The following is a 26,006-nucleotide window of genomic DNA, read 5'->3' as shown; positions in this document are numbered from 1 at the left end:
GAAACAAATTTGTAGTTGGCTCTCAATGTTATCGTTATCGGTTTTTTGGTTTTTGCTTATAATTAACACTACATCAATGTATGTACTATAATTAGTATTTTTAGTTGTTTTTGGTTTTTTGTTATTTTTTTAATATTTTTTTTTGAATTTTGTTTTTTGTGTTGGTAATTATGTTTTGGATTTCTTTGAATAGCGTATTATAGTAATATTTTTTTTGGGTTTTGTTTTTTTCTTTTACTTACACTAAATTCTTTTGGTTTTGTTTATTTTTTTTTGTTTTCTTTTTTTTTAATACATTTAAAAAACATAACAAAAATGTTTTTTTTTTTTGTTTGGAAAAAACCGTGTGCATGTTGTTTTTAGTGTTGTGGTTTATTTGTGTAGAAACAAGGAATAATTCAAATCTCCTGCGAGCTGCAATTTATGTGCTAGTGGCTAATCGATCCAATCCATCAAAATGGGGCAGTTCAAGTTTGGAATCGAGGAAGATTCGCGGCTCAAATGCGTGAATTGGATAAGTTGGCAACGCGACGCACGCCGGCAAAAGTAGTTGGCTACGCAATTTAGGATTGTAGTGTTTTCGAATTGGGTTTTAATTTTGATAGCCAAATAATTGTAATAATAAAACACAATGAAATTACTTATTTAGAATGCTTAATTTTGACGCGCATTTGTTTTTTTTTTTGGTTTTTCTTTGTTTTGTTGCTTTCCATTGCATAGCCAACTGGTTGGCGGGCCAAGCGTGCGCAGGTTACTCGGAAAATTACGGAAATCGTCTGTGCTCTGATTAACCACAGGCACTGAGCCCCTTAATCGCAGCTGGTCAAAGGTGATTTGCTGAACATAAAATTGATGGTTTGTTTGCAATCATTTCTTTTTGAAATCGTCAACAAAATGTGCATAAATTTTTCGTGTCGAAAGTATTCATCTTTTTTTTTGTTACTGCTATGCGATTTCCGTCGTTCATAACAGTATAACGGTATGACGGAATAACGGTCTGCTTGTGTGTGTGTGTGAACATGATGTGCGTGTTGTGTCTGTAATAGGTGGAAACGCTTAGAGCCATTCTGCATACAATTCCCATATACGATGTCCGCAATGGAAGCGTATATTCTTAGCCCCAATCGCCTCCACGCAGTGTAGTGTGGAGGGATGGAACGCTTGGACATGCGAATATACGCATTGGCAGACCATGCCCATTCGCCCCATCCCATCCTGTTGTTGTTGTTGTGGTTGTACTTGTCTTGTGTCTAACAAAAGACATAATGTCCAAATAAGTTATAAAAATTGTTCAAAAATTGTTTTCTTTATAAGCGTTTTGAAGTTGAAATTGTAGTTTTTTTCGGGTTCTTTCTTTTTCTTCTTTTTTTTTGTAATTTGTATTTTTTATTCTTCATTTTTCTAAGCTTCTTCTTTCATTACCATTTTTGCTTTGCTTTACTTTTGTGGTTTAAGCGGATTCAAACATCCAAAAATGTTCATTTAAGACAAATGCACATGAAATACTTACGCGCCCAAATGTGACCGATTGACTGACTGACTGAATGACTAACTGACAGACAGTCGTGACAGTGCCCATCGTGTTTAGGCACATTGTTTTCTTCCAGTTTTTATTTTTGTTTTGTTTTCTTTGGTTTTGTTTTTGTTTTTGCTTGAAAAATGCATTCGTTTACATTTTATGATTTCTGCACAAGAGCGGAGAAAATTCATACCAATTGCACAATCCAAATTTATCGATAAATACCATTCACGTGTTCTCGTTACGTTTTATGTGCGTTTATGCTCGGCATAGACGCACTCTACTCAAAATTTCTATATTTTTTCCATTATGTATGCTGTGGTAGGTTGTCCCAATATCAATCGTTGTGGCTCTAGGTAGCCCTACGAATTTCGAATATTCTAGTACGAATTTGTTTTGCGTCCCAATTAGTTAGTTTAAACAAACTATGCAATTTGCAGCGAACGCTTCGCATAAATTTTCTCGCATCTGTTGTACTGGATTTTTCTTTTTCGTTTCTCTCATTTTTTCATTTTGGTATTTTGTTTTCTTGTTTTACATTGCCGAGTGTTTTTTTTTTTGTTGTTGTTTCACTGCGTGACCAGGGACCCCAGGAAAAGGTTTAAATGGAGTACCACGACCCCAGTGAGAGTATCAGGACCCTAGTGGGATAGGTGTGGTTGGGGCACCGTGGTTAGAGCTGCAGCTTAATTTACATGTTGTCTCATTAGGTATTACTTTTGTTGCTTTTGTTTTAAACAATTATTAACAATTAAATTTTGTACTATTTTGTATAATGTTGTTTCGCTCGCGCTTACATTGTTTTGGGTTTGTTTTGCTTTAGAACTCTTTTAATCACTAATCGGTTTTCTGTTTTATGTTGCTCTTTTTGTTTTTGTTTTTGTCACTGTACATACTTAGGAACAAAACGATAAGGAACATAATTGAACTTCAAATTTGATACAACGTTTTGCCCAGACTATTGTTGAGTGTGTGTGCGTGTAAGGATAAAACTTGGCATATCGATAACGGTAGCCAGCTTATCGTAAATTTTAAGTGTTGCACAAGTACTGCAGTAATCGTAGTACGTAGTACATAGTAATAGTAGTAGTTGTAGTTGCAGTAGTAGTTGTAGTAGTAGTAGTAATTGTAGTAGTAGTAGTTGTTGTTCTTGTTATTGAATATACATATCGTAATTATGTTGTTCGAGCGCTTTGCATTTAACGTACTTATTTCAGACAATGATAATGATAACACGATGATAATGATAAATTTGAGGACATCATCTCTATATAGTATATACATATACATACATACATACGAATAGATATACACACACATACATACATACATATACAAGAGTTAATTTTGATTTTCAACTTTTGATTCCGAGTTCAATGCTTTGGCTATTTTTAATATATGAATTGGATCTATGTTTTTCTTGTTCTTATGTTCAGTTGTTGTTGTGGATGTTCTGCTTGTTGTTGTTGTTGTTGAGGTTGTTGTTGAGGCTGCTGTAATTAGCACGTTAAATCAGACGCTCGCTATACCATATTCAGAAATCCGTATTATTGGGCCCCGCATCCCCAGCCTCAGCGGCATCGCCCACTTCCCCCACACTGGGTGGCAGGGCGAGGGAGAGCTGCGGGGTCGCTGAGCCAGCGACGAGCATCGTAGGCTCCGTGTTGCGCCGTTTCATTTTGAGTTTGTTCTTTTTCAACATGGTGGCCTGGGTAATTAATTAATTAATTAATGCAAGTTTAGTTTCAAGTTAATCATTTTGCATGGTTGCATTTTGCAAATTAAGCGTCCGTGTGAAAATTGTTGTATGTATATATTGTTGTTTGTAATTGTTGTTGTAGTAGTTATATACACACATTATATAGGTAAAATATATAGAGAAAAATAGATAGAGAGAGAGAGAGAAATATATATTAAGTAAAATAGAGTTAACGTAAATAATAAAAAGGTATTTTCACTTTTTTATTCGGTTAGCATTTATATTGATTGCACTTATAACATGGGCAATAATAAATTGAAAGGAAAAACAAGCAAAATGCAAAAAATTGGAATTAACTAAATTACAGCTTTAATCATGATTGCAAAATACAAAATATAATATATATATTTGGTATGTACGTATGTATGTATGTATGTTGACTCGCAGTATATAGAATATGGCAAATGAGAGTTGCTTCTTCTTTGCTAAGCGCATTCAAAATGAGCGAAAGCAACGAACACAAAAAAATACCAAAAACCAAAAATCATAGACAACTTCAAGGGGTCTCTGGTGTAGTAGTGATTGTGTGTGGTGTGGTGAGTTTGATTTGGTGGTGAGTTCAAGTATTACAGCTAGTTAAGCGGTGGTCACAGTTCAGTTTTGTTCATTTCTTTTTTTGGTTTTTCTTATTATTTTGTTGCTGTTCTTGTGCAGTGGGTGGGGAGAGGCTAAAGATAGTTACGAGAGTAAGTACGAGTATATAGCATATTTAGTATTCTATAAAAAGTTTAGCAGGTTTGGCAATCAAGACGTTTGTTTTCCTAATTTCGCACCAGTTTATTCACAATATTTTTTGTTTGGTTATGTTATCTTATATCGTTCATCTAGTTCAGTTTTTTTCACAAGTATTTCATATTTAGTATGTATGCATATCGGGTTTGAAGACATGGAAGATTTGGATAATAGTTATATTTGTTTTTAAGTTTCAACTTCAATTTTCCTATGGCTTTGTGCTTATTATTTATATGTGGAGACAACTGACAGAGCTTCCTTTTTCTCTCATTATTACTATTTACTATTTTCTTTTTTTTGATTTTCAATATTTTATATTTTGCGGCCTATGGGAAAAAACAGGAGAACCAATATCGCAGACCGGACGACGTATATGCCGAGGCCATACTCTATGTGCTGCCCAAGTGCAGCGATGGCGGCACCGACGATGCATCCTTGTCGCCATTCTCGGCAGATGACAGCTGCTGTTGTTGTTGCTGCTGCTGCTGTTGTTGTTGTTGAAGCTGCTGTTGCGAGTGCGAGTGAGATGACTGTTGTGGCTGCGACTGCTGCTGAGGTGCATTTTGCAGCGAGAGGCTGAGAACTGCCGGCGATATATGCGGCTCCGTCAGACGTCGCTTACTCTTCGTTTTCTTCAGCATGGTGGCCTGAATGTAGCATAAAACACACATTGTCAAAGGCGACTCAACGTCAAACACGCACACACACACACTAGCTCTTTCACACGCACACCCTCATTCACCCACAAACAATTCCCTTGCATTTATTTTTGGCAGTGTTACCAACTTCACATCACAAAAAGGAACAAGAAATTTGAGCTTTCTTCGATATACCGAAGCGCAATATACAGACTTGCAGATTGATCATAAATATTACTAATTTTGTCTTAAAAATACCATAGGTTAACGGACTTAGTTTACACATTTCAATTTGAATCCACTTCTGCAAGCATATATAATATAGTAGACAACAAACAAAAAAACGATTACTGCAACATTTTCGTATTATTTTTATATACATGGATTCTGGTCATTATTTTATCGGGCTGAGAAGGTGCTCTATTAAAAATTGAATAAATATCGAACATACACAATCTTCATTTTTTCGTAATTGGTTTTCTGAGATCTTGCCATCAACAATTAAAAAACAAATGACACAAAAACACATTTAGCACAAATACTTAGTCACTTAAATGTAGTTCGCAAACTTTTGCAACAGTTTTGTTTATTTTATTGGACTAGGGCGGGGGCTGTTGGTTGCATGCACAGTATTTACGAATAAAATCAAACACATTTCTCAATTACTCAAAATAATTCAATTACTCTTCGCAATTACTGTTTCGAATCTAATCAACAATTTCTAAAACGTAATATTTACGACTTCAACATTAATCGAAAGAAAATACTGCTGCTTCAGAATATCGATAATTTGTTATCAATTGATTGAAGCTGCTTCAGATTCTTGTTCACAAAAATAAAGCCAACTTATCGGAACGTCTTTCGAAATGAAATTCTTGTTTTAAGAAGAAATTAATATATCTTTAACACTGTTTTATACGATTTCCTATGAAAAGTTTACCACAAAACTACTTAAAATAAATTGCTGTGCTTTGGACTCATATTAATACATGTATAATATTTATTGATCAAGTTTGTCACGCGTGAACTGTGGATTCTGGCTTTTATTTGGGCTTGGGAAGGTGTACAATCAGAAAAAAATGCAGAAATAGTAGAGAAACCAAAAAAAAAGAACAATGGAATAGCGCTTTGAACGAAAGACTTTTGGTGCTTGGTGCTCATGTTTATCATTTTTGGCCATGATCAGTCCCATATGAACAAAGTATTTTTATTGAAACAAAAGCAAAAACGTTTTGGTTAATCATAATAAGAAGCAGTCATGCTGTAACAACTCAACGGTTTAAACATGCATGCCTAACTTTTGCTAAAAAGAAAATGTAATCGGAAAAGCTAACTTACCTTAAGCGCTGACTTGAGGACCACAACGTCACCAGGACTCTGGATCCATGGTTCACCATCCACTTGCACTGGCATGTCGGTGTTCAAGTGGATTTTAATGTGTCCACCCTGCGGAGAGGAGAGGAGAGAAATGTGTTATAATGGTGCTAAGAGTGCTACGTGTCGTATACGTGATTTACCTGTGCTATGCGCATCGCCGTGCGAATGCCAGACTGTATCTGACCCAAATGGACGACGCCTGTAACGCCCACAACCTCCAGCATGCCATCATAGTGATTGGGCGTACTAAACTGATCGTCCTTGTCGGGACCCCAGGGATTGGCACCGCTTCCCCAGCTACCGCAGGATTTTTAGCGTGAATAAAACGTGGTAATGGGAGTATTTCTTTTCGAACTCACCTCAATATATTCAAAATGATGATGCCATCGACTGGTGGCAGATCGACGACTTTGCCGTCGACCTCCAGCCGCAGCTCCTTCTGCAAGTCCTTGACCGTCTTGCGACCCACAATCTTGCGCAATCCCATCTTCACGTAGTATCCCTTGTTGCGCAGGCGGGAATTGAACTGATTGGGATTCTCTTCGCGTGCATTATGGAAGTCCAGACAGAGATCGGCATCGATGCCAATACCAAAATAGTTGTTCATCACAAAGATCTGTGAGTTGTCCTCGTTTTGGGCGCCACCTAAACAATATCCCCCGAAAGCAGCATAGATCGTTAGTCAAAATTGTTGTCAAACAGGAAGTTGGGCTAGCACATTTTGCACATTTTTTTTTTGGGAACGCACACATCAACACATCAAACACATATGACATCGACACATTGAATTTACAAAATGTACATCGAGAGACAGAGCTTTACCAATCCCACATCTGGATCCACTTGAACTTGATGGAATACTTTACCTGAACTCCCTGGTGGTTGGTGCGATCTTTAAGCTTAACTCAACTACAACTAGGGTCCTAAGGGGCATGCATTGCTTAGTTGTGTATAAAAAAACATCGTATACACAGCCAACACTAACAGCATTTATCATCAGCTACCAAACTGTTGGGTTAGGGAAATGGAAGCTACTCGGGTCTAATTTATATTTAGGTTAGGTTTCTTTTACTTTGAGGTTAGGATTCGATTTAATGACCTAGTCGGGTCTAAAGTTATACACAAATTATATTTCTACAATATTTTTAAAACACTTGAATCTGTTAAAGAATCATTAATGGGAATATACTTATCATTAACGATAGAATTTTCAAAGCTTTTTGAATATTACAGCAAGAGATAAGAGCTTAAAATAAAACACGAATCGGAGCTAGAAAATGAGAGCAACTAAATCTCTCACTAGCTCACAGGGTATTTTAAAATTTTGGGATTTTGTGGGTTATGGGGGACGTTTAGATTAGATTATTAGACAATGAAACGTTTAAACGTATATAGAAAGTATAGAAAGAAAATTTTGAAAACATCAAATGACCTGATATATCACTCGATGTCAGAGCCGGTAATTGATGATGCTGATTTGTTTGTTGCGATAGATGTGCTTGGTGAGCCTTCTTCTTCTTACCGGTTGTTTGTGCGGGCGGCTTCATCGCTGGCTCTTCGGGCTTATCCTCCGGATGGAAGACAACGGTCCAGCGATCCAAACGTATCTCCTCCGCCTCAATAACATCGCGCAGCATATTGAGGGGATCCTCGCCACCGGTGTAGCCGGAACCCCAGCATAAGACGCGTGCTAGATCGTTGCCTGGGCAAGAAATTTAGCGCTTAGTCGGAAGGGAAATGGGGGGAAGAGGCCAGTAATTTAGGGATACTTACCTGTACCTAGAGGTACAATGGCACACGGTGGGCTAGAACATTCCGAGTCTTGACCAACATTATCCAGGCACTGCAGCACCCAGCCAATGGTGCCGTCGCCACCGCACACTAGGATCTTGTAGTTGGTGATTTGACGGAATACATAGAGGCTAAGCAGGGTTGAGGATGATTATGATCTGATCAAATAAAGTCCTGGGCTCATTTTCCGACTTACCCTGGCAACGGTCCGCCGTTGTCCAAGTCGAAGACCTGATACGGATTCAGGAGTTTCCTAAAGCTCGATATTAACTCCAGTCCCTGACAGCCGCCAGACTTGACATTCACAAAGACTAGCAGCGGTCTAACGTCCGATGGGACCATACTGGGTTCAATGTTCGGCAGCAGCAGCACCAACAGCTTCTTGTCCTCAATTATCGTTTCGCGCAAATTGTAGAAAGCGCGCACCTATCATAAGAGATACGTAGTAAAGTGAAGAGAAAACGCGAAAGCAAAAACACTTACCGCCTTTTGGGAATCCTCAAAGGTTAGCACCACTGAGCCGTACTCGTAGTAGATGGGTCCAATGCTGGTGAATTTGTTCTCGTCGGTCACATATTTGTTGAGGATCTGCTCGTAGTTGCGCTGAGAGAGTCCTGTGGGTAGATTGCCCACAAAGAGGGCAATGTTTGGTCCATGGGGATCCTGTTTGTGCTGCATGTAGAAGCGCATCAGTTCCATTTGACGTATGGAATCCTTGCCCAGCTGCTTCATAATATCCCACGGCCGTTCGTTCCACGAAAGAATGCGCTCGGTAACGCCGCGATCGAGCAGGACTTCCGAGCATCTATAAAGTGCGAAATAATAATTTAGAGAAAGGAGAAATTTAATAAATCTCTCAAGTGTTACCTATAGTCCTGTATTTGGTTGTCCTGCAGACCAAACTTGTCGAGTGCGTCGCGTATCAAGTCCTTGATGACTGTCGTATTGTCGACAGGCACACTGACATAGGGATCCTCCAATGAGCATTGCAATTTGCCCGGATAGACGCGCACATGGCCCCTGTCCCGGTCGTGAAACCTGAGATACATCGCGGGTCGTTTGCCCTCCAAGTGTGTCAAATTCAGCACTGGCGTCGGATCCTGCAGCGGTGCATCCTCCATGCCGGCGGCTGCATACAGATCCGTCAGATAGAAGGCCTGCGGATCACGGGTGATGTGAAAGGCCCGCAGGGCGGTGGTCAGTAATTGTTCCAGCGTGTACGTTCGCTGCACGATGATGGCACGATACTGCTGTCGCCGGAATGAGTTGTTGCCATCAAAGACCTTGATCATTTCTGTGATGAGGATGTGATGTGAGTTAGGGGTATATTAGATATAAAATGTTCCTGACTCTTCACTTACCTATATCCTTCTCCTCGCGTTCTTTTTCCTTCTTCTCGCGATCCTTCTCGGACTTGTCCGACTTGTGGCCACTCGACTCGGCGCGATAGTGTGCCGAAGTGGAAGAACCGCTGCCAGCACCACCTGTTGCACCACCTCCAGCTGCCCCACTGCTGCCACCACCACCGCCACCGCCTCCTGCTGCTCCTCCGCTGCCGCTAGCAGCGCCAGCAGCACTCATGCCATGCGAGGACTCGGCCTTGCCCAGCGACTCCTCATCCTTGAAGCGAGGCGCATCTCCGCTACTGAACTCCTCCGATATGCTGCGTGCTAAGGATACAGTTCCAATTCGGAGGTCAGTAAAACAACTCGCAGCAGCAACGGGCAAAGTGTTAGCATTAAATGGACATGCAGTGTTGTGATGAGGACAACGCTTAAGCTGTGCTCACGGTTTTTGTTACAATAAAGAAATACCAGAAATATTGGTAACACAATTCTTTTCTAGTATTTCAACATTGCTTCTGCATGTGCTTACAATATTTAAGCATTTTACAACAGAGAAATACCATAAATATTATTAACACAATTCTTTTCTAGTATTTCAACCTTGCTTTTACAATCTTTAAGCTGCTGTTACAGTATTTTGTGAGCTTTTTACAACAGAGAAATTTCGATAATACAACTGTTAGGTTGCTCTCCTAGTATTTTTTGTGTAAAATATCGGAATATCGATAACAAAATTGTAAGCGCAGCTTAAACATTGCTGTTGTTGGTGATGATGTTTTTGTTTTTTTCCTTTTTGGCGACATGATGCAATGCGAAATGATGCGATCGTATGGCATGATGATACGTGGGATTAGTTGAGTTAGTCGGATTAGTATTTGAGATTGAACAAAAAGCAAAATCAAAGGCATAAAAGAAACTCAAGCAAAATTGTTAGCTCAAAACTAGAAACGAAGATCACAAAAAAAAAAAACGAAAAACGAAAAACCAAAACCAAAAACAATAACGAGAAAACTTTAGCCAATCAAGTACTTGAGAGACAATCGAGTACTGAGACTGAGAGTCAGTCTAGCAACTAGACGCTGGCACGAGTTCGTTTGCTGTTAGAGTAGAGTAGAGTATTACAAAAGTAGAAGACGCTTTAATCACCTCTGCGCTTCTGGTAACGCGGCTTGCGCCAGCCGGCGGAGAGTCCGCGAACACGGCGCAACAGACGTCCCAGGACATGGCCCTGATTATCGTCGTCGTGGGAACGACGGGATCGACTGCTGGCGCCGCCATCGCTAATATCGCCGGCAATGTCATCGCCACTGTGGCCACCACCGCCGCGTAGTCGCTCATCCAGATACAAATCCTCATACTCCACATCATCGTCGCCGTCCGTCGTATCGTGATGAGGCAGACGACGAGCGGCTGCTAATGTGTGAAAGTTGTCGTCGTACGCCTGATAGTTGCCATCCTCATCCTGTATGGTAATCTCAATGTTCTGTGACAGCCTGTCGAGGCTGTAATTGCTCTTGGTGCCGCCTTTGGGCGAACGTTTCGAGCGTCGGCGCTGAAAGAGCCCACGACCGTACTTCTTGTAACGGGCAATGCCCGGCTCCTGGAACGATTTGCTGCGACCCACGGGCGACAGTGGCAGCTGCTGCAGTTGCAGTTGGGCTGGCGATGCCGAGGAGCAATCGCTGGAATTGGGTGAGCTCACCGAGCCGCCTTTGCTGTGCTTGGGCGCACTGAGTATGGTCTTTGGCTTGGGTTTCGGCTTGGCTTTGAGTAGAGCAGCAGTCTTTGGGTTTAAGGCGTGTCCTGCAGCACCGGCAGCAGCAGCAGCAGCAGTAGCAGCATGAGCTTCAGGAGCTGCCTTGGCAGATGTGTTTGAGGTGTTACTATTACTACTATTATAGCTAAGGTTGCTGATCAGATTCATGCTCGAGTCGAGCTCATCCGTGTTCGTTAACTCGCCACCCGTATCGGATGAGATCTCATAGCAACTCTCTCGCGGCGCCGTCTCCAGCTCAACGTCGCCATGGTAATCCGTTTCGCTGACCTCACGCTGCGTTCTCCGTGCCGAACGTTTGCGCAACGAGACATCGCAGTGATCGTACTCATCGCTCAGCTCCCCTCCGCTTATATCACAGACACCGCCATCGACCTCATCGTCATCCACGTCTCCGTCATCGTCGGAGAGTTCCCCACGACGACGACCTCGACTACGTCCCTGACCGTGGGCCAGTTTGCGGAACAAGCTCGTGTAGAGCAAATGCAACGAGGAGTTGGTCGAAGGCGACTTTTGCAGCACATTGCTCGACGTGGTTGTTGTTGTGGGCACCGCGCTATCGTGCTCGGTTGTATTGCACTGCAGATCATAGTCATCGTCATCGGGTTCGGGTTCTTCCTGTTCCGTTTGCTGATCCCCCTGATCGTGGCTCGATTCGTTGCCGACTGTCAACGAGGGCGTTGGCGAGACACAGAGCGAGATGGAGCCACAGGATGTGGGCGTGGTCGGCGTTGAAAGTAAAAAATGTTGTTTCGATTGCTCAAGTCGCTGCCTGTGCAATTCGAGCAGCTGCTTGAGACCCTCGAAACCCGCTGCACCAACGTCACCACCACCATCACCACCAGCCGCGGCCTCAGCATCGAGCTCCGGGCTGGCTAGCAATCAAAACCAAAAACGAAACGTTCGAAAAAAATAAACAACAAAAAGATCAACTTAATAAATAAATAATCAAATAAAGAAATCAACCAAAGACAAAAAGACCGCAGCTGAAAAAACGGAATTTTTTTGTTGGGAAAACACACAAAAAAGAAACTGTTTTGCGTATGTGGTTTTTTCTTGTTTTGTTTTGGAGTGAGAGATGATCCTGACTTAAGCTTGAGCTTGAGATGATGTTCCGAATGGATGGTGATGGGATATACATACATACAATATATATATGGTACAAAAATGTGCACAACATCGATAGCTGATGCAGCTGAGATTATTGATTTGATTTAGGGTGAGTGAGAGAGGTGGGTGACAAGGGGCAAGTTGGAACGTTGGAAGTTTTGATGATTGGGGGAAACCCGTTTTGGCGGTACTTACGACACGAGTAGTCGCGCACCAGCGACGTCTTGGATTTGACTTGGACGCCAATGATCGCCTCGATTGGCACCTCAGTACGTGGTATCGAAACTGAATGCGGAGGTAAGTAGATAGGTTGTAGTATACCAAAATTACATTCGGTTGGCAGGTACATGCGACATCCAGCGTGTGTGGTCATGCCACACCACTCGCAGCGATAGCCTATAGCAAAGAGAGAGAGAGAAGGAGAGAGAAGGAAAAGCGTTAACGTATTATTAAGTATACGCAATGTGGGGGGGTACACACCTGTGAGGCATTCCGAAGACCAACAGGTTTTCTTGCAGTAAGCGCATTTGGACGTTGATGGAAGATTACCCTCTCGCCAATGATGCTGTTATAAAACAATCAATCATTATTAATATTGTGGTATTTCGTTTTTTTTTTTTACGGTTTAATACTTACTTGATGCTTCACATTAAGCAACTCCTTGCCGGGCACGTATGTTGCATTCTCGGTGCAATCGGGCACTGCAAAATCTTGGCACTCAATATGCGCGAAATATTCGCAAACTGTGAAAGCAGTAAAGAAAGTTTGTTAGTTGGCTGCTATGAAACTGTGGCAGGCAATGGGACTGCTGCAAATGAGACTGGTGACAAGAGCTGACTGCAATGACTGACTAATCACTTTAGTTGCCTGCTACGAAACTCATATAATCAGCAGCTTTTACTGCTGGCTATCTAGTTTTATATAATCTTTAGTAACGGATGATACAATTACTTCTTATTGGCTTTAGTTTGACTCTGCTCTGAAAAGTATGCTATATATTCTTCTAACATTAAACTTAACTGGCATTTGTTGCACATATTTTGAAGCTCTACAAGTTGAATATGTTTTAAGTAATCTTATTTGCATCTTGCGATGCAAATAAATTATGTAAGAAGCAATTTACATATATTTTCGAGAACAATGAAATGTGTTAACAATCAAAAAGTGATGTGTGGCAGTTGACTGTGACAGGAAGTATAAAATAAAGTGACTGCTATGAAACTGTTTTGAATAAAGGTGGGCAAGGGAAGGAGATAGAGAGAGAGAGATGATGGGAACGTGGGCTTACCTAAACAATGCACCGCTGGCGTTTCATCCAATCGCTTACGGCAAACAGTGCAAAATTTTCTCTTGTGATGAGTCGGCTCCGACCAACAATGGGCGACGGGATTCTGTCCAACGACACATATAGTATGACATGTTGCCAAGTTATTCAATGTGACAACGATATGACTATGCTATGATGCTCTAAATTTATAAATGTGTCTGTGTATGTGTGTGTGGGTATTCGTGTGTGTGTGTTTGTGAGTGTGGGAAATGATAACTAAATTGTACGCACCTTTATAATGCATGGCGCAATGCCGGAACAGGGCGTTACCACGCTGCTGACACATCGTTCGTGTATGATAAAGTTGCAAACTGCAAAGGAAAAGAACGAGAGCAAAAGAGAGAAGGTATAGTAAGTGTCATTTCAATTGATAGAGTGTGCAGTACATATAAAAATGTTTTCCCTCTTATCGAAATGCAGCAATAAACGCTGCGTAATTTCACAAAACTTATTTCTAGTAGCATTACATATGTATTTACGTATATATACTAACATATATTTTTGTATGTACGTTTGCATATTATTTGGTATTTTATCCCACGTCATCGCCATTCAGCGCCATTCACAGCAGGGCCATGTTAGTTCTTCGAGTTCATGGGCACACTTTTCATTGAAGTTTCACACACACATACACTCGCGCACTTGCATACTGCACATGCACAAACACACACAACCTTACACTTGCAGGCGCTAAGTGGCTAACCGCAAGAGAGAAGAGAGAGTAAAGGAAAACGCTGCTGAGAGCTACGCACAAAAGCGAAAACAAAAATGCTGAAATAATGCAGGGCAAACAAAAGACCTTAGCCCTCTCTCCTTCTCTGTCTGACGCTCGCGCTCTCTTTGGCTGCCATTCGCGCTCTTTGTGCATGTGCTAGTGTAAGTGTGTGAATGGCAGGCAGACCTGCCCATTAAGCTTACCTCCCGCAGCCCCGCCCCTAAAGTAATTCTGGTGCTGCCATAAAGCTCATGTACCATCAAAAAACTTTAAGCATTGCAGCTACACACACATGCAGCCACGTGTGTGTGTGTGAAACATAGAAATTCGAATGTTTTTTTTTGTTGGTTATTTTTAGAATTTACACACTTTGCAAGCATATGCAGGCGCTTTATATATAAGAGCAATCATAATTATCTATGCATGTGTCTATATGTGTGTGTGTGTGTGCATATACATATATGTAACTCTGTGTATGTATGCGTGTGCAGGCACCAAAAACTAGGCCGCTGACCTGACGCTGCCGCTCTGACGTCATGAATGAACTCATGAATTTTAGTTGCTACTGCTGCTGCTTCAGCTATATAAATAAACGACGAGTGTAAGTACTGTGTGTGTGTGTTTGTGTGTGAGTATTGTGAGTACACTCACTTGTGCCAGCAGCTTGTTGTTGGCGCATGTTGCACGCTCCTCGCTGCTCCAAGTGGCATCTGCATTTTTGGCCACAACACAATTGCAGCTGCCACTTTTGGCTGAGAGTGAAATATAATCGGATATTTTTGCAGCAGGCATAAATAACAAGCTAAGAGTTTTTTCTTTTTATTTATTTAGCAAAAGCCTTCTTGTGCATTTTCATTGCTATTATGTATACCCGAAAAAACACACATATACACATACATATATACTATTCGTGTGCATGTGTGTGTGTGTGTGGAGATAAGCGCGAGGGAAATTTTGGAGAATGTTTTGCTGGGAAATTTCAACGAAACTCAACACACTTTTACTTTTACAAATTTCTTTTGTTCGCTTTTGGCTTTTGCACAAGGGCGCGCTCTCTTTGCGTTTGTGTGCGTACTCCTGTGTACGTGCGTAAGAGAGAGAGGGAGAGAGGGAGCGAGAGAGGGAGCGAGAGAGTGTGTGTTGCTTTTATAACAACAATAACAAAGGAAACATAAAGCGAAATCGCCTAAAAAGTACTCAAAGTAAAAGTCAAAGAAATATGGCGAAAAATGTTTGTCAAGCCACACACACACACACACACAAGCTGGCAAGTATACTTCGCTTGTGTATGAATGTGAGTGTGTGTGTGTATACATTTAGTTTAACGTGTGTGTGTGTGGCAATTGAATAGGAACAAGTTGACATGCGTAGTACAATAGCAACAATTAAAATTGATATTTGCATACAACACTCACATCCACACTCACACTCGCATTCACAATCACACTCACACACTCACTGAGTGCGAATCGAATGTCAGTTTGGAGCAGGAAATCAATTTAGAGGCCAACTTCCTGACAGCCACAAAAAACAACGTTGCTCAAAAATAGCTAAATTCTTAAATATAGAAATGATTGGATCAATGTGACGCATGAATAATGCGGGTACACATATTCGATAATCATTATTCATATGCGTTATAAATGTGGTGCGCACTTGATCTTGACCGCAGCCAACAATAAGTTAAAATTCAAATTTTAGTTCAATGCAATTCGGAGTTTTCCCTTACTTCACTTTCAATTTATAAAGTAGAGTTTTAATTCCATTTCATTTCAATTCAATTCCGTTTCAATTGAAATGTGCGAAACAGCTACAAAAAAAAATATAACTTGTTGTTGCTCCGTCACTCTCCATGTGTGTGTGTGTGTGTGTGTGAGACGCAGCACTTGGAGCACGCTCGCTACGTACGTAAGCACACACAAGGCAACAGTCAAGGATATCGCGTGCGTCGTGTCGTCGTGCCGTTCTCGATGACTATCACAACCCGCGACAGCAACAGCAACAGTGACTGCGACGCCGACTGCGACGGCGACTGCGATGTCGATGTTGACGTCGCTGCGTGATAGAGAGATTCGATTTGCATACCCTGTAAACATTTGCTTGCACTGTGGATAGTTTAGGCCAACAACTCAACTATGTATTTGCTATTCAACTCAGCTAATTAGAAGAAGAGAATTGTAACTTAGAAAAGAATTTCACAATACAAAACACATCCAAACAAATGCTGCCGTATATGTTGAATTATAGAGCGGAAGATCAATACTCTTTATTTGATAAACTTTTAGGCTTAAATATTAAGAGTCTCCATCAACTAAATTTCCATTCAATTTAGTTCAGACTAAACTTTAGATTAAAGAACTCAACTTTTTATTAAAATTATATAGTACAAATAACAAAATTATATAAAAGTAACAAATAATAATAATACAAATAATAAGTAGTAAATAATAATAATAAAATTATATAAAATTAATAATAATACAAATAATAAGTAATAAATAATAATAAGTAAATCATATAATATATTTAATTCAGAATGTATTATCTATAAATATTATTTATATTATCCACTGAAATTTATGCTATGAAATATTGATTATAAACTTGAGCTGCTAATGAAATAGAATAAGCATTTTTATCAAAATATCACTTAGGAATTTCGCAGATTTTTATTAATTTATTTATTAAAGGCATAGACTATAAATATTTCATAGTTATTATTTTAAGCTTAACAAATTATGATTATTAATTGAATTTAATAGAAAATGAGGGATTTCATTGGATATAATTTTGAAATTTAAACTAATTTCTATACAATTTTAAAGATTAAAGTAAACTGGCAAAAAGTGTTGTCTATAATAACTAAAGTGCTCTCCTTAACATGCTTCCACTTGTTGCACTTTCATCGGTTGTCCGTTGCAAATTTTCTAGTTCGTTTATAGAGTATCTCTGCGTCGATCATTGTGCTTTGTGCTGGCAAATAGATCACAAATAGCCAAATGTATTGACTCACAATTTTGAGTGGTGGCATGCAACGTCAGCAGTGCCACTTGAGGACTCATTCGATGCGAAGCGCCAGCCAAACTGACGACCCTCCTCTCCCCGCCCCTCCCTCCGCCATCCCTCTCTCTGCGCTTCCTCTTTGAATAACAACAAAATCAGTTTTCATTCGCTGCGAGTTGTTGTTGTTGGCGTATTCGTTATGAATGAACAGCTTTGGCTGTTGGCTATGAGTAGAAGGTAATTAAACGGCAGCACACCCTCCCCCCTTCCCCTCCCTTCGCATCCCCTTCCATTTGGGGCATATGGCAAGCTGGCTGGCTGGCAGTCAGTTTGGTTTTGGTTTTGGTTCCGCCACATTCATGGCGGCCATTGATGACGCACTTTTAGCCCTTCGTTGCTATCGGCTAGCAAAGAGACAGCAGCAAGGCGAAGAGCGGGAAGGGAGGCAACAACTACTGTGTGTGTGTGTGTGTGTGTGTGTTGTAGGCCTATATATAATATAAGTGTGTGTAGCAGCGGCAGCCGGCTTGCAACACATTCAATTTCTGGTTCTTATGCTCACCTGCTGCTTTTGCTGTTGCTTTTGCTTTTGCATTGCCCCGCAACCCTTGAAAACCAATTGAAATGTTGCCTGCAGCTGTGCTTTGTGTGTGTGTGTGAGTGTGAGTGGGTGTGAGTGCATCTCGACCTACTTTCTGAAGAGAGCGAGATGGCGAGAGAGCAGCAGAAGAACTGTTGCCTGCCTAGCAACTGTGTGGGCGACTTTGATTTCTCTCTATCTAGCAATCGCTCTCTCTCCCTCTCTCTCTCTCTCTTCCTCTTCTCTATCTCTCTCTCACTTGTCGAAAAACAGTTGCAGTTGCAATTGCCGAGTTTTGTCTCATTCGCAATTAGCCGTGCAGCAACTCAATTAGTGCCAACGGCCAACGTTGCGTATGCGTGATGCGCCTGCGGTTATGCTACGAAAATTTTGCAAACGCTCCGCTCGCATCATAAACGTCAATTGCAACAGCACCAGCACAACTCTTCAAACATATTACAACAGGCATTGTTAAAGATGTAATTTACTTATTTATTATGTCAGTTTCTACATCTGTCTGTCTGAGATAAAGGCAAGAAATTTGTTGACAAAACTTCTGTTGCTACTACGCAGTTCAAGTTTTACAATCGAGTAAAATAAATATAGAAAGAATATTAAAAAAATACAACTATAATTCAAATTATGATATTAAGACTTAACATCATAAAAGTTGCGTTGAAAGCCTCTAAATAATCAACATTATTCTTTTAGTTTTCATATTATAAAAATATTAAAAAACAAGTAAGAAAACTACTGTTGAGTGTGCTCGACTGTGAGATACCCGCTATCAATTGTGCATAAAAGCGAAAAAAAAAACAGTATTAATTTAAAAATATACCAAATTAATATACCACAAAAATACCGAAAATATTCTATCGATATAGTACTACATTTAAAATATACCGCTATCTATTTTGAATAAAAGCTAAATAGTGCGGTATTAATTTTAAAGTATACCAAATTATTATACTAAAAACAATACTAAAAGTACACTAAAGACTTTTCAGGTATATTGATATAGTACTTCAAAATATACTACCGCTACCCATTTTGAATAAAAGCTAAATAGTCCGGTATTAATTTTAAAATATAGCAAATCATTATATTAGAAGAAATACTAAAAGTATACCAAAGACTTTTTAAGTATATTTATACAATACTTCAAAATATACCAGATTACCAAGTTGAGAACTAAGTTGAGATTTTTACCATTGCAACCAAATTTTCTGGAATCTAAAGACTACAATCATTATTCGATGTATTAAAATTCGTGTTTATATATGGACATGGCTATATCGTCTTTGCTGTTGACGCTGATCAAGAAAATACATATATATTCTTTATAGGGTCGGCCTTGCCTTCTTCTGCCTGGTACACATATTTCCTGGAGGCAAAAAGTTTTAATACTTCGTAAAACTGCAATTAAAAGTATTTTACTTCAAAGTAAGAAACTAGAATCCTAGAAACACCTTTCAAAACGCATTAACTACTTTGAGTTCCTTTGCAGTCGAGCATACTCAACTTATTTTCCTTCTAAATGCTTCGGATTCCCTAAAGTCGAGCATACTCAACTTGGTAACCTTGCAACAAAGTGTTAAATTTAGCTGACGCCGTTGAATTGGAGGCGGGAAACAGGCACGAGAATTGGAGAGACGACGACGGCTGCCTCGTGAGCCGCGGGCATAAACAATTTACGTTGGCAAATTAAACTAAACTAAACTAAACTGAACGGAATTGAACGAGCGAACGAGAAAGCGTTGCCATCATTATAATAATAGCCAGAAATCTGCTCAAATAAACAAATTGGCCGTAAAGCGAAGCGCTTAACACGCTTCCAATTGGGATTGGCCCGACCTCTTCCGACCTGGCCTCAAATTCAAATTCAGATTCGCATCCAAATTGTGTCTGTGGCTGCCACAATTGGCCACACGGCCAACTCGACGTATACTCAATATATATATATATACAAAATATATGACGTCGTTGCGCTCGTCGTTCGTCATGTAGTTGGTAAAGTTCAAATGCGCACACTTTTTGGCCACAAATAGCATGTGATAATGATCATCAGCATTGGACGAACATCATTATTGCAATGTGTAAAAATTTTACAAAAATTTATGGCAACTTTATGGCAATTTAAAATGTATTTTCGAAGACATTCGTACTATTTTTGTACTATTTTTACATCTTTTGTTGTGTTGTGTGTTATTGTGTGGATTTGCGTTTCCTCAATTTTTCCTCAGCTCGTTTAGTGCTCATTAATTTCAAGTGCTTCGCTTGCCAAACTATACAACTAACAAATTATTAACGATCACATTTATGCGGCTGAGCGACACTTCACTTTACTTGGCTCTTTAGTCTTTAGTTCCATAAGTCAACAGACCTTAACTGACGAACATAAAAAAGATCATAGCAAAGTGAAGATGATCAGCACATCAATTAATTTCACGTTAAGTAGAAAATATTGTTAAATCTAGTTTCGATTTCATTGCATTCAAAATTCTAAATTCATATTCATATCTTCTATACTTCAATGGAAAATGCGTCTGAACTAGTTTCCACATATAATATTTTTATGACTGACGAATCGAATCAGTTTGTTGCCCCGATCAAGAATAGATCTCTGGCTATATGTGCACTTATAAATATAGAATAATAAATCTATATATCAAAGTGAAAGTTATATGTGGACTCGAATGATTTATCGTTTGTATAACATAGAAAAATAGACAGCCACAACTATAAACTGATGCTATGATCTCATCACCAAGATCAATATAAGAGGTGCAAGTAGGTTCTTAAGGTCTCACTTGGAATATATAGAAACGATTGTGCTTATGGCAAACATTTGATTTTTGGGTAGATTTCTAAACTGTAATACTCTTAGAGGATGATTTTTTATAAAAATTATCATATATTTATATGATATGATATTTATATTATGCTTGTTATACCTTCCTTTTACTTTCATGTACCTATAATCGTTAAAAGAATAATTTCTCAGGTCAACTTCTTTGATGCAAATTTTTGTATTTAAGACAACCAATAATTTAAGTATTTTTAGTAATCCCTTTTTAGTTTAAGTGTCTCTTCCATTATCTAACAGCAAAGTTGGGCAATTAACTAAAATAAACTTAAATAAAAAGCATCCTTTAAGGCTGATATCTTCAAAGACTAAAAAGTAGTCAAGATTATATTATTTCCTTTATATACAAAGATTCAGTTTCGTTTGAGGTGAATAGATTTGAAATGTCTGTACTTATATCATCATATTAAATCATTAACACTTCATTTTGTAATAAATAATAAAGTGCTCTATATGGAAATTAAAAGTAAATACTAAACAAATAGATTGTGAGATCTAAACTGTTTCTTTCCTTTCTAAACTTTGTATTTACAATAATTCATTTTTGTATGAATTGTAAAAAAAAATAAAAGTAAAAGATGTAATTGTTTCCTTACTAAACTTTTTTATACACAATAATTAAAGTACGTTTGAGTTGAATAGATTATGAGATCTATACTCTTATATCATATCCATATTAAACCATTAACACTTAATTTTGTACAAAATAAAGTGTTCTATATAGAAATTAAAAGGAAATGATGTAATTCATTTAATTGTTGCTTTTCTTACTAAATTTCCTTTCATACAATATAATAATTATTAATGTTCGTTTAAAAAGAATATATCTGAGATCTATACTCTTATATCATAATATTAAATACACAATTTTATATAGAAATTTGTAATTATTTGGATAGCAATCTGAACTCACCTTCGCATATGTAGCCCTGCTGAATGAGGCCCCAGAGCAGATCCGAGCAGTGGTGACAGTAAGTTGGCTTATGAAATGTCTTCTTCACAAATGAATGCCCACCATCCGCCATTTTGTTTGGATGCTACTGCTTTCAGAGCTTTCAGTTTCCGGGTGGGGGGCGGTTGGCGGCCTCGGCGCCGTTATTAGTATTTTTCTTGTTCTTTTTCCTTTTTTAGTATTCTTGGTATTTTTTCACTAAAAATGCGTGGGGATCGTTAAGAATTGGCCTTGTTGTTGTTGGTTGTTCTTGTTATTTGTTGTTGTTGTTGTTGTTGTTACTTGTTGTGGTTGGCACGAGACTTTTGTGTGTGCTATTGTTACTACTATTGTTGTTATAATTGTTATATAGAGAGAAGCGTTTGTTGCTTAATTGGTGTTTTCTTGTTGCTCTTGTTGCTGATGGGTTTTTTGTAGTTTTGCTTGTTTTCGTTTTCGTTTTTCTTTTTGTTTGTTTACTTTCTTTGTTTGTTTGTTGCTTTGTCCAACTAACTATAGAGATGGCTGGAGATGCGAACTAAACCGCAGCCAGCTGAGGCAGTGGCAGAGCAGAGCTTCTTGTGCTTCTTGTGCTTGTTCCTGACAGCGACTGCAATAGCGATGGCAGCGTGAGCAATCGATAACAACGATACCGATTGCGTTTCTCGATTGCTGCTTCGGCTTTTTCTGTTGCTGTTCTCTTTACTGTTGTTGCTCTTGTTCTTCTTGTCCTTTGGTGTTTTGGTTGCTGTTGTTGTTGTTGCTTTTGCTGTTGTAGTTGAAGTTGTTGTTGTTGTTGCTGGGGCAGCGTCACCGATTCCGGCTGCGGTTGCGGCTGATGCTGCTGTTGCTGAGACTGTGACTGCTGACGACAATAGCGATGACAAATGGACAACGACGACGACGACAAAAATGACGACGACGGCTGCATTTTCATCCATTGGTCAACTGGTTGTTTGTTGTGCTTATCCAGACATTTGCTTGCCGGAATTGTGCGCCCCTCTGCGCCCCCTTCTGCGTCACTTTGCAGCCACTCAACTTCTTTGTTTCCAATGATTATTTATTTACCTTAATTTGGATTTATAAACCTTGTTGTTGTATTTTGTTTTGTGGTTTCGTGGTTTTGTTTTGAAGGCTACATTTATGTTTAGATTTAAGTTTACGTTTTGTTTAATAATAGTTATTGGTTGCTAATAATATATGTATATCATTTTTGTAGTTATAGTTGTAAATTTATAATTATATACTTCTTTGGTGGAGTGCTTGTTGTTGTTTGTTTGTTTCTTTTGTTTCTTTGTTGTTTTTATACTTTTTGTTACTTATTTACAATTCACGTTGAGTTTGCACTTTAAGCGTTGCACTACTAAAACAGAAAAACAGATCACAATTGAAAAATATACATATCGTGTGTATCGATTGGTTTCGTTTCCTTTCGATTCGATTGTTTTCGATTATTTCGAATCGCTTTTGTTTTAGTTTTACGCACACACTCTACACGCACACACACACACGCACAATTTTGTGCAGACGCGTTGTGAACAGCAGCAGTGAAAATGTTGGAATGTTGGAGCATGTTTTTCCCTCTTTTAGTTTAGTTGTGCCTCCTTTTCGCTACGTGGGCGCCGCACCCCCAAAAACGACGACGACGACGTCGACGACAGGCAATAAAAGTTTCCAGATAACATAATATACACGAGCCAGCACAGCGAGCGAGCGAGTGAGAGAGAGAGTTGCGTGCGCGCGCTAAAGAGCGAGAGTGGTGAGTATGGTGAGTTTTGCAAATACCCTTTATTTGAGCGAACATAACCCCACCACACATTGCTCCCAACGGACACACAACACTCACACGCACATAAAGAAAGTAGTAGGCACATCATATAATAATAAAACTGGCAAAAATATGATATCAACAGCGTGTCAAGAGAGCGAGCTAAAAGCAAGAAAGAGAGAGAGAGAGCATGAAGCAGCTCAATTGAAATTGCATTTTATAAGTTTTCTAATTGGACAAAAACTTGCAAATAAATTGCATATATGGCCCCTAAAAGTAGGCACTACACTATGTTAATTGTTATCACTATTTCTACTACAAAGAGTAAATTCCATATTTCTCAATGTGTTTGTGTGTGTGCAACGCCCACGCACTTAAGCAAACTATGCTCAAGTCAAGGACAAGTTCGATAAGTTGAGCATTAATTTTATAACAGGCACACTCGGATTTTTCCAACTTCAAATGGACAATAGTAAAAAGAAAGTAGAAGCAACAACCAAGAAGCAGAATATGTATAAATATATACATACAAATGCATAGCTATGTGTGTGTGTTTGTCGCGACGTGGGAGGTTTATGTTCATGTCCTGGTCACCAGGTGGCATGCGCACTCGCCAACTCACCACAGTTCACCACAGCTAAGGCGAAGGCAAAGCGTAAGCTAACTGTGTGCAAAAGTGGCCAAGTTTAAGGATAAATCACTACATAGCGAAACAACAGTCACACTGTCTGCACAGTGGAAACACACACATTGTATTGCTGGAGAATTGCAGCGTGTGAATAATTAATTATTGTTTGAAATTAAATGAAATTATTGATGATGCTGCCGAGAATGAAAGGGAAGGTGAGAGCAGCCGACTCGCTCGCACGCATACATATCCACCATTTGTGTGTGTGAGCAGCAGAAGCAGCAGCAGCCGTAAATGCTTGGCACCCACTGCCCACTGCCGCCCTCTATCGTACAGCTATCCCTACTATTCGCTTGCTCCCTCTCGCTCTCCCTCCTCCGCCGTGCCCCCTTCGCCTACCGTTGCGCACTTCGCTCTTTTCGAGCCGCATGAGCAAATCGCAATAGATAGAGAATTTTTTTCATGCTGCCTCTCGGCTACTCCTGCTGATACGATGTACGATGATTCCTTGCCAAACACACACAAATATATATATTCACTAACACACAAACACACACACACACCCACATATAGAGCAGTAAAGTCCTTGAATGCGTGTCTTTTCTTCATGTACATGACTAAATGTATGTATGTGCATGTGTATATAACCATATATGTATTTATGTATGTGCATATACAATTTTTGCCAAAAACATCGAAACACTTGCGGTTGAGTTTAGTGACTGCAATTTGAAGGTTTTTTTCTTCGCTGTTTCAGCGGCTGCCAAAAAAACCAAAAACGCTTCTTCAGCCTACGCTGACCGAACTTTGCACATATGACAACGTAATTTTCACGCACATACACATGAACACACACACAAACACACACACACACGCACGCACACTCGCGCAGACACAAAATTTTATGTACCATATATTTTAGCTGGACAACGTAGACGACGACGGCGACGACGATGTCGATGGCAATTCGCAAAGCTGATGAAGCTGCTGTTGCTGTTGCTGCAAATTTGCACAATTACAATTATTATTTGCCATTTTCTACTTCTATTTCGTTTTCATTTTCATTTTGATTTTCATTTGGGGTTACACACACATTTCACTGCTGCTTTTCTTCCTTTTCTCCCTCTTGTGTTTTTTTCTCCTTTTTTTTTGTCGAGTTTGCACTTGATTTTTGATTTTTTCTTATTTCACTATAATTTTTTTTGCTCAATTTTGCAAATTTTTGTTACGTTTTTTTGTGATTTCGCGTTGCGATTGTTTATGGAAAATTTTGCACAAAGTGTAGAACGTCGTTTTCAAGTTTTTCTTCTTTTCTTGTACATTTTTTTTTCTTTCCCACTTGTGTGAAAATGTGAAAATTGTATTCTCTGTGTGTGGCAGCAGCAAGCAAAGGCAAGCAGCAGTGCCCCCGTAACGTCGTACACACCTAGCGATTTTTGTGTGTTGTGCTTGTGCTTCGCTGAAGACGATGGTGCGCTCTGACTGGGGCCGAAAACTGTTCACTGCTCGCTAGCTTCGCTCCACTCAACTCGGCTGCTGCTCTGCTGTCGTTGCTGCTGCTGCTGGCCGCGAATTCGGCGTGTTGAAAAATTTGGCGGCCGCAGCGCAAAAGTCCCACCAACAACAGTGGGAAAATAGCGGGAGCGTTGCCCACAAATCGCTCGCTCTCTCACTCATTCACTCTCTCGCTGTGTTGCTCTCTCGTGTCGTGTCCGTTCGGGTTTTGTCGCCTGCTCCCATCGCTCCACAACAGAGTGACCGCATTTCAAAAAATACTATTCCAATTCGAAAAACAATATCACAATCAAAATTGCCAGTTTGGTTACACTGCATTAGATATGGTAGGAATTTTTGAAAATGATGCAATATCTAATATGTCCTCTGTTTTAATACTGATAGCAAAATCCCTGCTAAGCAACTCAACTCAAATACAAACACTAAAAACAACAATTAATGTTTAGATCACTTTATTAAAAACGTTCTTATTTGCTTAAATTATTCCAATTAGCAGCATTGGTGACCTTCGTTAAGCTAAGCATAAACAACAACCGCAGCTAGCCAATTCACAAACCATTTTATAACAAACCGTTAGCAAAGAGGCCAACTCTTAACGAGTTTGAAAATAAGAACACGTTCTCGATA

At 39.5% G+C, this 26,006-nt stretch overlaps 1 protein-coding gene across 5 annotated transcripts; it reads right to left on the bottom strand.

Moving 5' to 3' along the window:
* Positions 1-76: 76 nt before the first annotated feature.
* Positions 77-25,658, bottom strand: LOC132785893 (diacylglycerol kinase theta). Of its 5 annotated transcripts, none has more exons than XM_060792200.1 (18): positions 24,775-25,643; positions 21,451-22,831; positions 13,605-13,684; positions 13,335-13,437; positions 12,683-12,789; positions 12,527-12,611; positions 12,242-12,442; positions 10,309-11,811; positions 9,178-9,486; positions 8,684-9,110; positions 8,300-8,621; positions 8,013-8,242; positions 7,799-7,947; positions 7,548-7,727; positions 6,385-6,670; positions 6,166-6,322; positions 5,987-6,094; positions 77-3,227 (listed from the first exon to the last, which is right to left on the bottom strand). In XM_060792200.1, the coding sequence occupies exons 2-18, from the start codon at positions 21,560-21,562 to the stop codon at positions 3,054-3,056; spliced, it is 4,533 nt and encodes a 1,510-aa protein (XP_060648183.1). In that variant the 5' UTR covers positions 21,563-22,831; positions 24,775-25,643; the 3' UTR covers positions 77-3,053. The 5 variants fall into 5 exon arrangements, with proteins under 5 accessions (XP_060648183.1, XP_060648182.1, XP_060648186.1 ...); XM_060792199.1 differs by lacking the exon at positions 77-3,227 and adding an exon at positions 3,886-4,657 and having other exon boundaries at positions 24,775-25,645; XM_060792203.1 differs by lacking the exons at positions 77-3,227; positions 10,309-11,811 and adding an exon at positions 3,886-4,657 and having other exon boundaries at positions 24,775-25,591.
* Between the last annotated feature and the right edge of the window lie 348 nt (positions 25,659-26,006).

The sequence above is a fragment of the Drosophila nasuta genome, chromosome 2R, assembly GCF_023558535.2.
Source record: "Drosophila nasuta strain 15112-1781.00 chromosome 2R, ASM2355853v1, whole genome shotgun sequence".
NCBI classification, from domain to species: domain Eukaryota; kingdom Metazoa; phylum Arthropoda; class Insecta; order Diptera; family Drosophilidae; genus Drosophila; species Drosophila nasuta.
The sequence above is the reverse complement of the archived record's forward strand: the minus strand, read 5'-3'. Positions and strand labels throughout refer to the sequence as shown.